The sequence below is a fragment of the Heliconius melpomene genome, chromosome 6 (assembly GCF_056956725.1).
Source record: "Heliconius melpomene rosina isolate 202511_hmr_F chromosome 6, ASM5695672v1, whole genome shotgun sequence".
In the NCBI taxonomy this organism is placed as follows: Eukaryota; Metazoa; Arthropoda; class Insecta; order Lepidoptera; family Nymphalidae; genus Heliconius; species Heliconius melpomene.
This window is the reverse complement of record NC_140394.1, coordinates 8,480,965-8,493,012: the sequence shown is the minus strand read 5'-3', so window position 1 is coordinate 8,493,012 and position 12,048 is coordinate 8,480,965. Positions and strand designations below refer to the sequence as shown.

At 31.7% G+C, this 12,048-nt stretch overlaps 1 protein-coding gene across 3 annotated transcripts in view; it reads right to left on the bottom strand.

Annotated features, from left to right (window-relative positions):
* The window catches only part of LOC146538364 (tachykinin-like peptides receptor 99D), a 66,297-nt gene that overhangs the window by 12,284 nt on the left and 41,965 nt on the right, over nucleotides 1–12,048 (bottom strand). For 2 of the 3 annotated variants that reach the window (XM_085186999.1, XM_085186997.1), the window contains exons 2-3: nucleotides 2,446–2,593; nucleotides 1,489–1,642 (exon numbers count right to left, since the gene is read on the bottom strand). In XM_085186999.1, the coding sequence (XP_085043125.1) occupies nucleotides 1,489–1,642; nucleotides 2,446–2,577 (286 nt within the window). In that variant the 5' untranslated portion in view covers nucleotides 2,578–2,593. The remainder of the gene's footprint in view (nucleotides 1–1,488; nucleotides 1,643–2,445; nucleotides 2,594–12,048) is intronic. The other variant, XM_085186998.1, reaches the window with a different exon arrangement.

The following is a 12,048-nucleotide window of genomic DNA, read 5'->3' as shown; positions in this document are numbered from 1 at the left end:
GATGTACTCTCCAGGATCATATAAAAAGTCTTGACGGATTTAATAAAAGTGCCAGCTTCTTCTTAAAAGAAAATGGTGAAAATATCTACGTGCAACAGCGAGAACGAAAAAATAACATTTAAAATTTAGGAAAGGATCACAAAGCAGAATAACACTATTAAAACACTTACTGAATCAAAATTAGCATAAAATTTATATTAATTTGATATATTAAGATTTAACTAAATACATTAAGAGTATCTATTTTCAACACCATATTTCACACTTAGGGTTCACTATAAAGTTTAGTTCCTTTGCAACACAAAATTGAGTTTATACCGTCTAATACACTTTGCAAAATACTTAGATAGTTGTTAGTTGTTGCAAACTTTCTATTCAATATAGTTTAGGGGAAAGGGAATCATCAAACCATTGGGTAGGTTGAGGACTGGCCGTCACGGACAATGGGATCGTCAAATTATAATTGATGAACGGTGAGTTTTTAACCTTTGACGAGAGCGCCCCCAGTAATTAGTGAAAGCTCGAGAAAAGTGGTCGTTAATTTCCAGAAAGCCTTTCATTTATATTCATTTGTCTGAACGAATATTGTTTGGCAATTTGTAACAACATTTTGAACAATCACAAGCAATATTTACAAGCCTTGATCGATCCCTTTTATTCTTCAAAGATGCCGTAAAATTGTACTACTTGTTATTACTTTTATGTTGAGTATTATATTATTTTAATTTTACACGTAAAAAATAGCGCGTAACTAAAAATAGAGTGAGAAATTTCCTTTTTTTATGGCCTTGATTTATCTCGAAACTTTTCTACAAAAAAGCCCTGCCGCAAACTAGTTCAATTTCAAAGCTTTGATGCGATACTGCCACAGTAAGCTTTCGAAATGCTTTTTTATATTCCGAAAATAAAAATTAAATAAAATTGAGTTTAATAATAATAATTGTGTTGAAAAAATTGCTTTGGATTATTTACATGTGTAATGTGTATTTGATAACGGCAAATTGATAACTTTGCAATATTTTATTTAATTAAATTTTTCAAAGATAAAATGTGGAAAATAATTTTAAAAATTATGAAAATAAAACTGCATGAGTTTTGTGCATTGGTCGCCTTAGAACATGCAAAGATTCCTGTGGGACATAGAAAATTTTATATTAAATTTTATATGATAGTTGAAGATACATACATTGATCATATTATTATTTCAAATGCCAGAAAAAAAAGTGTTTAAGAAATAAACGTTCCTGTGAGATCTTGTATAAATATATTTTTATTAGGTTAAAATAAGTTGTGTTGTATTCTAAGAATATAAATTAGTCTCTGTTATGAAATAACAAAATTATTCCACACATCACTTATTTACTTATAGGTAAAAAACGCGGTGTTGAACTCCGCAACTCAATTTTGAAATTTGTTTGTAACTATCAGTTTAGTCGTAAGTAGATTTAAAAGTCGACAGTAGTATGAAAAGTAAAATATTTGTCTTACCTAAAAAGTAATTAGTGACACTTCTCATTCGTTTATTCGCTAGCACAATCCACACGACGACGACGTTGCCCACCGTCGCCACCACCACCATACCCGCAAATAACACCGTCCAGAGAATCTGACGCCACCACGGCAGGATGAAAGACTGATACTGCTACATAAAGAAATAATTTAGAAGTAAAAAAAATATATAAATATACTTACAAAACTTTAAAACTAAAAAGTAATGTTTACTTCAAATAAATACTTAATTTAAATTATATAAATAAAATCTATAACACCTTTACGCTAAAATCTCGAGACATTGCGTCTAGACTGGTGGAATTCAACGCCGCGCTCTGCCTTGCTACGAAAGTGTAGAAATGAAAATATTAATGAATTATTAATTTGTAGGAGCGGCAATCGAACCCACTACCGTAGAGTTTTTAGTACACACTTGTGCCTCACGACGAGTCTCAATATCTTTTTTTTTAATAGAAGTCTCATCTTAACAAATATAATTTAAGTAAATTATTTAAATGTGGTATTAATGTAGCATTTGAAATAAGTACTAATATCCAGCACATGTAAAATAATATTAAAAACAGTTTCACGCTGTATTCCGCACACAGCAGAGTAGGCAGAGGGAACCTAGTGTTAAGACACTCCGTTCCCCACTTTCTGCCGAATTCTGGAGGCATTGCGTGTTGAGGGGCAGAACTCAACACCGCGCTTTGCCTCGACACCGGAGCGAAGAAATGAAAATATAAACGTAAATAAATATTTCACTTCCTCGAGTGGGGATCGAATCCACAACCGTCGCATTACAGTCACACCCTTGTGCCGCTGCGCCACGACGGCCTCTAAAATAATATTAATGTATATTTTTTTACTTTGATAAGGACAATCATATAAATTAAAAGTTACATAAATCTCGTTTCTATGTTAAACGCATTTCAATATAGCAAATAATTTTACCTCGGTCGCATTAGGAGTTCCATTATAATATTGATTGTTGCTCTCATCGAAATAAGTGATGTAAAAGTTGGGAACATCGCTGTACTCTGTGGTCCAGTTCGTGGGAGTTGTTGGACTTGGCTCGTCGAACATTATTGCATTCCAATGTCTGCAAATGAGAATGGAAATAAATAAAACGTTTATGAGTTATATAATAACTTTTTAAATATCGGTGATAATTTTCATCCTTTTCTCTTTAAATTTAGTATTAAACAGAATATTTAGATTTTTAACCAGACTAATAAAAATAAAATGAACATATTTTAGTCAACATTTTCTTAATTTGTATTCGATTCCACTACCTTCACCTAAAGTTATGTACGTTTTACTGCTTAATGTAATCTTCTGGTGTGATAAAGTATAGAAAATATTATTACATCAATTATTAATATTATTAAAAAATATTATTACATCTTCATCATTAACTATTCCTAAGTAGTCTCATATACGAGCTCATATTAATAAAGTTAAGCCGCTTTACTTGAGACCTGTGTTAAATGAAAAGGGTTAATAGCCTACGTCCCCAAGGCTTGGCTACCTTCCAGCTCTTGCAGGATTTATTTTACTGTTTAATTTCGATTACTGAATATACGAAAGTTCAGGAAAAATCGACGAAAATTTAGTTATGAATATATTTTACTTTGATTGTCAAATTAAGGGAGGGAATCTAGTGTTAAGACGTTCCGTTCCCCAGTTTCCGTCGAATTTTTCGAAGCATTGCGTGTAAAGTGGCGGCACTCAATATCAAGTTTTTTTTGCCTTGGTGCCAGAGAGAAATAAATCCATTCTCTCGAGTGGGGATCGAACCCAAAACCGTTGCATTACAGTTACACCCTTGCGCCACGAGGTCCTCCAAGTTCTTTGGCTGATATAGATTTAAGATTCACCATGTCACAAAGTAGAAACACTTCATGCTCATGGTTGAGTAGTAAATTGCGGAACTTTAGGCCGCCACGGTTTGTTTTATCTAACATTTTCCCGATTCAATGGAATCTCAACCTAAATGGCAAATTCTGAAGTTTTACCATTGCACAATGATATGGATATTTGATAACTTAAGCAAATTCAAATCTTGTATAAATTAAAATTGTTATTTATTAATATTTATGGATGCATACACAACGTATAAAAAGTATAAAAATACAATCTACTACAATATTCAATTTGGGTCCATATTAATTATGTGCCAGATTTTATCATAATCAGTTCAGCAATTTTTGTAGGTTTCCAAATAAATATACCATCACGCAAACAAACTTTCACGTTTATCCTCATAATTTATTATAGTATATCGGCCATATCGAATATCATTGTTTCCGGACGTTGTGATCCCATAGGATCTCTCATTAAATAGAAATAAAGGAGGAAATGATTGCTTTATTGTCATACATCCTTTGTTCAATACTACCCTATATAACATTCTTTGAATGAGCCATTATTAATAGCCTACATTTTATTAAATATTCTCAATTTAGGTATTAGGTAATATACAGGGTGTCCCAGGAGCCAACGATAAAACGAAACCAGGTGATAGACCAAGTCGTGACAGTTATGAGAAAAATATAAAAAAAAATCTTTGTCATGTATTTTTCATATTATATTGATTTTAAAAATATCGCAAAAACCGACACCCTGTGATGGTTTTTCACGTCCCTGGACTACAAATATTACTCTTTCTTCATTTTTTTTTCTGTAATGTAATTATGAGTAACCCTTCTGTGAATTACAGTTTAAGATTAAAACATACCTGCATCAGTTTTCAATAAAATGTGGTGTTTTTGCCAAACATTAAATTCAAAACATTTACTACACCCAACTTTAACCGACTGTACTATAAAAAAAATGTACTACACTGTTTTTGCAAGTAACTTTAAAAGTTGGCGCATTTAATCTGGATTCCGAAATGGTACGACACTTGCTGGATTACTTCCTTGTTGAAGAGAGAAAAATCGAAATACACGATAATCGGGATGACGTTCAGCTTTTTGGTATCTTTTCCGATACATTCTAGCTGCAGCATTTGCGTTACATAACCATTCTCCATGAATGAAATGCATATTGGCAATGTGTCAAAGACCGAGTATATCGCCTGCGAGACCCCGGACTCGAGCACTGTCCTTATAAGTCCTGGGTCATCCCCTAAGTTGGAAAAGTTCAGGTACCTTGGATCCGTCATGCACGAGTCTGAAGGCATCGATCACGATCTCTATAAGACGGATAAGAGTTTGGACGGTATCCTGCGATCACAGACCACACCAGTCACCTCCCTAAACTAAACACTTAGCCCAGGCAACGCTTATCCGACTTAGGGGATGACCCAGGACTTATAAGGACAGTGCTCGAGTCCGGGGTCTCGCAGGCGATATACTCGGTCTTTGACACATTGCCAATATGCATTTCATTCATGGAGAATGGTTATGTAACGCAAATGCTGCAGCTAGAATGTATCGGAAAAGATACCAAAAAGCTGAACGTCATCCCGATTATCGTGTATTTCGATTTTTCTCTCTTCAACAAGGAAGTAATCCAGCAAGTGTCGTACCATTTCGGAATCCAGATTAAATGCGCCAACTTTTAAAGTTACTTGCAAAAACAGTGTAGTACATTTTTTTTATAGTACAGTCGGTTAAAGTTGGGTGTAGTAAATATTTTGAATTTAATGTTTGGCAAAAACACCACATTTTATTGAAAACTGATGCAGGTATGTTTTAATCTTAAACTGTAATTCACAGAAGGGTTACTCATAATTACATTACAGAAAAAAAAATGAAGAAAGAGTAATATTTGTAGTCCAGGGACGTGAAAAACCATCACAGGGTGTCGGTTTTTGCGATATTTTTTAAAATCAATATAATATGAAAAATACATGACAAAGATTTTTTTTTATATTTTTCTCATAACTGTCACGACTTGGTCTATCACCTGGTTTCGTTTTATCGTTGGCTCCTGGGACACCCTGTATATAAAACATATTTTAAATGTAATAGATATTTTAGAAGCTAATAAAATAGACAATTGCATCGATGATGAAATAGCACTTGCTGAAATAATCGATAATAATAAACAAAAATATAGCCGAAATTAACAAATTTTATCAAATTTACTTTTACAAAATAACATAGTCGAAAAATATATGTTCTTTTTTAAGACATTTTTAAGTTTATCGTTAAAGTAGCTATATATGGACATAAACTGCTTATTAACCTACACACAATGGTCCTCTGAAAGCCTTCAACGATATATTGAGGTTCTTTCATTATTATCTTACTTTTATGCGAGCTGTAAAATGGCTGTAACCTTTTTGTATCGTAGACAATCGTAAACAAATATCTATAATCCCATGATATTTTTCTATTTTATTTTTCTAGATAAGTATATAAAAAAAGACAGAAATAACGTTGAAAACATTCTAAATTTTGCAAAAAAATATATTATTTGTTAATAGTTGAACGATATAGATAAATATTTCTAATCATAAGAATATTATTTGATTAAAAAGAATATTATTTGTTGTGAAATAAAATTAAGCACTCATCTGGGTACCTAAAGCAGAAATATGAATTAACAGTAATATGTAAATTCTCGCATAAATACGTCGATAAGCAATGATACTAAATCTACCCCCGCAAGAGAAGACAGATGGTGGTCCCACTGGAGCTTTGAATATATTATAATTATTCCTAGGACTACCGGGGAATTAAATTGGAGATGATTTAATTAACATCATTTATTTTTCGGAGAATACACATTTTAAAAATTAAATTTAAAACTCGCTCTTCACACAGCAGGGTAGACAGAGGCAACCTAGTGTTAAGACACTCCGTTCCCCACTTTCCTCTGAATTCTGGAGGCATTGCGTGTTGAGTGGCGGGACTAAACGCTGCGCTTTGCCTCGACACCAGAGCGAAGAAATGGAAATATAAATTTCAAATATTTCTTCAAATCATTATTGACCACGACTGGCCTCAAATATACATTTGTATATCAAATTTCATCTCGATTCAACTGTTTTAAGAAAGAAATGTTTTTTTAATAATAATATTTTTTTTATTTATAGAAAATTATGGAAATATATTAATAAAGATTTTGGTGAAATATTTAAAGCAGCAGCCAGCGGTTCCAGCTGCCCTGAAGATTAATTGTAAGTGCGAGGGTCCCTTTACGGCCAGTTTGCCAATTTTGAATGTTACCGTAATTTCGTTAGTTTGGCTTATAGTCGACCTAAAATAATAATTGATTTTTGAATTAAGGAGTTTTCTAAGTTTTAATAAAAAGAGGTAATTCTCATACATTTCAAAATGATATGTAATGTTATCTTGAGTAGAGCACATTATATTTTATGGTATATCACAAATCTCGCCTTAAGCCTTGTAAATAAAAATGTCAAATAAAATGGAAATGGTTCTGCAATCGATCTACGTAAACCAGACAGCTAACGAAATACCATTTTTATTTTTACCATGTGGATTTTTTCACAAAAGGCATGTCCCAGTAGTCAAAAGGGAATAGAAGCGAATCGGTTAAAGTGAAACTACGACGTTATTGTCGGCAGTGTAGCGGCGAGGAAATACAAACTAAGTCTAATAAAATACCCTTTGAATTGTAAACCGTAGAGGTTTGTTCCACATTTAGTACAATAAAAAAAATATATATTCAAAATAATAAAATAAAATTAAAATTGAATTATAAAATTTGTCATTTTAAATGTGTCACCGAATTTAAAATACGACGGTTAAGACGTAATGTAACTATATGAACGTGGATGTTGCATATCTATTTAAAAAAACATTTAATATTCGGGTAAATATAAAGGTTGTGCTTAGTATAATATTTTTTTTATTCTTCTCCAAAAGAAGATTAATTCCGTGTAGAAGTGTTAGAAGTAAATACTATTTAGTACGCTTGAGTTACTAGATGATTATGTATATATGAAGTTAACTATGAAATAGATTGAGATATGTATAACTATAGATTAACCTACAATCTAGTGGCAAAATCACATTCCAAAGACCGAAATTCTAGGTTCCGTCAAAATGCCAGGCTTTGAGCTATTCACTAATAATTACTAGCTGAAAGCGAACGGGTATGTAACATTCTCTATTTATGTTAAGACTGGCAAAGCACCGGCTCTATTTAGCATAACAAATTAGTGAGTATTTTCGAAACGAACATAATTTTACAATATTTCTTAAAGGTAAAAATATATTTTGAAATATTAAAAATTAATAAATAATACACTCTAAGCCTCTAACACAAACCTCGTGAAAGCTTTATAAGTAAATCAAGAGTCAAAGATCAGTATAAGTCGACACCAGGGGCTTAAACGCTGACTAAGTTAACTTTTCACTTATAAAATAAATATAATGAAATTTTAAATTTAAAAAATCTTACAATATTTCGCTAATACAATCAAGATTATCTTTTCCATTTTATATACTGGTATAGTACGTCATAACATTTCAAAATTGAAGCATCCTTTGAACCCATATCAATGACGATGGTACTCACAGATGATGCTCAAAGTGAAAGCTACAAGAGATCGTTGAAAATATACACCAGTATTACTAAATGTACACAAACAAACGAGATCTAGTGCGAATCATTAGTGATTGCCATTAGGCCCTCGTGTCTAAACGCAATTAACGCTGGCCGACTTCCTTTATTGCTGTATATGTCAACATTTGCAAGTCTCATGTCAAGATTGCCACATTCCAAACAACTTAATCGATTTTATTTCCACGTTTTCAAAGAGAATCATCTAGTTCACATTTCATTCAACTCGTGGAGCTTAATTACACTGTTCTACAAATAAATCGATGAATGGAAGGTTCTTAAGAATTTACAAGCTTCAAAACAATTTTGAAAGTTTGATAAAGATTGTTTGACATTCATTATTGCTACTACGGAAATTTCTCAATAATAGCATTAAGTTTGCTTTAATTTTTGGGTCAAATATACTTTATTGTAAAGGACTATGCTGAGTGGTTTACTTTATCCGAATTTATTGGGACCTTTACACGTATTTACTTTAACTAATTTTTAAAAATAACTTAAAATTTATTTTATACTAGCGGACGCGCGCAGCTTCGCTTGCTTATTTGAGAGTGAATTCTTATAAACCACGAAACATATGGTCAATGAAATATTTTTAAGAGTCTAAATTTCAAATTTTATAAAAATCGGTGGAGATTTAAAGATTTTTCCATACAAACTTTCAACCCCTTGTTTGCACCCTTAGGGGGTGAATTTTAGAAAACTATGTAACACATGTTCAATTAAATATTTTTAAGAGTCTAAATTTCAAATTTTATACTAATCGGTGGCGTTTTAAAGATTTTGCCATACAAACTTTCAACCCCTTATTTACACCCTAAGGGGAAGAATTCTAGAAAACCATGAAACATGTGTTCAATTAAATACTTTTAAGAGTCTGAATTTCAAATTTTATAAAAATTGGTGCCGATTTAAAAAAAAGTCTATACAAAGTTTCAACCCCTTATTTGCACCCTTAGGGGGAGAATTCTAGGAAATGTTGAAATACGTATTCAATTAAATACTTTTAAAAATCTAAATTTCAAATTTTATAAAAATTGGTGCTGATTTCATTTTTTTTCCATACAAACTTTCTACCCCTTTTTCACCCCTTTAGGGTTAAAATTTTTCAAAATCCCTTCTTAGTGGATGTCCAGATTACGAAAGTAAACATCTGTCCAAATTTCAAATTTCTACCATCAGCAGTTACGGCTGTGCGTGCGTCTTACCTCAGTCAGTGAGGACAAGTCCTTTTATATATATAGACTAGCGGACGCGCGCAGCTTCGCTTGCGTATTTAAGGGTGAATTCTAATAACCCATGAAACATGTGTTCAATGAAATATTTTTAAGAGTCTAAATTTCAAATTTTATAAGATTTTTCCATACAAACTTTCAACCCCTTATTTGCACCCTTAGGGGGTGAATTCTAGAAAACTATGAAACACGTGTTCAATTAAATACTTTTAAAAATCTAAATTTCAAATTTTATAAAAATCGGTGCCGATTTAAATTTTTTTCCATACAAACTTTGAACCCCTATTTCACCCCTTTAGGGTTAAAATTTTTCAAAATCCCTTCTTAGTGGATGTCCAGATTACGAAAGTAAACTTTTGTCCAAATTTAACGTTTCTACCATCAGCGGTTTCAGCTGTGCGTGCGTCTTACCTCAGTCAGTGAGGACAAGTCCTTTTATATATATAGATAAGCACGATGCACGTATTATGTGTTACGTATGTGTCATTTAATCAAATTTTATAAATAAGTCCAAGGAATGAAAAGGTATTCCTTTGAATGATTTCTTCGTTAAATTTACGTTTCTAGTTACAATATAAAATTTGTTTTCATAATATAAAATCAATATTGCTGTAAATTTAAAATGGCCACTGTAACCAAAATGGCGTATTACAATTTTTTTGCACAATTAACGTAATATGGGTATCAACCGCAAAAACCACAACAAAAAATACGAGTGCTTAAAACCGTAAACTCGAGTTTCTCAACTATTTTATAAGTTGCGTTTATGTATCTTACAATCCCTACAGCTCCGACCCCAATTGACCGGTTTTTTAAAAAGAAATATAGAATCCCTTTAAAGTTACTATCTCTAAGCGAATCTCATTGGCTTGTCCTTAGCAGCTACCTAAATCGTCGTGGTCATTTTTATTTGTACCGAAACGGTCCTTTAAGAGATTTTTATCGATATCAGATATCTTTTCAAGTCCCCTCGACACTGTTATAAGATCGAAAATTCTTTCATTTTGTCTAGCTTGATTTTATTTTGCTTCACCAGATTGTGTTATTTACTTTTCATTTATAAATTGAAAAATATTAAATAAAAGCGAGCTTTAATATAATTAAGCTAATAGTTAACATGCAAAATAAACGTCGGATTTTCGCGAAAAGTATTTAATTAATTTAAGATATTTAAATGTCGGTATATGGTAAATATTAAATGTGAATATATTTTGATATTGAACATTTAGTCTTTTGGAATGATTGCAATGATTTTCATTTAATTTCTGTGGTAACATGACTTTAAAAATATGTCATAAATATGATTGAAATATGTAATTTATTTATATATATATAAGCGCGGCGTTGAGTTCCGCCATTCAACACACAATTCCACCACTCAGATCACAAATCCTCCAAAATTCAGCGGAAAGTAGGGAACGGAGTGTCTTAACATAAGGTTCCCTTTGCCTACCCTGCTGTGTGCGGGTTACAGTGTGAAGCTGATTTAATTTACTAATTTATATTTTTACAGCAAAACCTTCAAATAGCCAGGCATCTTGATGACACTATCGTAGTTTGCACTACGATATTGTCTAGACGATTTTTAATTATTCTGTAATAGAATGCTTCATACTAAGTACTCCTAATAGAGGACACGTTAATCTGTGTATTTACAAAACTTCGTAAGATTTATTAAAATAAATGAAATTATCTTGAAAATAAAACACCAATTACTCATTTAGTAGTAGATTTTTTTTCTTAATTAATAATTCATTCTAAATTAATAATAATAAGATTAAACTTAAATTAAACTTCACATTTTTATATTCGATACAGTTAAATTGAACATATAATACGAGTATATAAAAGACGAATTTTCATTCTTATAACAAACGACATAAAATAAGCCATACATAACAAATACGAGAATAATATGTTCTTTGAAGATGCGTTATATGACTTTTGAAAGAGAATTCCGCGTTATAATATTTGATTGTCTATTCATAGACATGTACAATGTCACACGAAAAGCTGAAATTAATTTTGTTTTTTGTTTTTCGTACTTCAAAAGCGAAAAACCGGGGCCATCATTTCTTGTTTCTATGTACGTCTGTCAAGACTATTTATCTCGAGATGGCGTTTAGGTATCAAGCTCAAATAAAAAAATTAATATCAAATATTCTGATCTACGGCTGTGTAGCACAGAAAGTTTTTTAAGTACCTAATTAAAAGAAACGAGCAGTTAGACATCGTTTTTGCTACATTTTGTATATGTACTTAATCAAAACCTTAACTTGTTCACTGAATACTTTCCGTGGACTTGCAGTTATGAAATTTTCACGAAGTGATAACTATATACAATACAAATAAAGAAAAATGCAAAAAGAATTTACACGCTTCGTTTTTTGACTCAAACCTGAAAAGAACCGGCGCAAGAAACACAGGGACTTTAAATCAATTCTTAAATCAAGTTTATACACTAATATTCAGTTTTTCATTTGTTTTTAAAAAAATTCTTAGTTCTTTTTGTCCAATGACAAGGAATTTCTACAGTAAAAGGTACAATATAAAATAATAATTAAGAATTACATAGGCGTACTTACGCTGACTTAAGAAATTTGACCCTCTGGCGTGATTTATACACATGGCACCGTTTCCTTAACAGAAGGTCAGTAAGACAACGTAAGCAACATTTCGTAATTATTTCCTTTTATAAGAAGTATAAAATTATGTCAACATCGCAATCTACGGCAAAACTATTCAAGTTCTTTTGTTACTTCTACCATTATCGTTT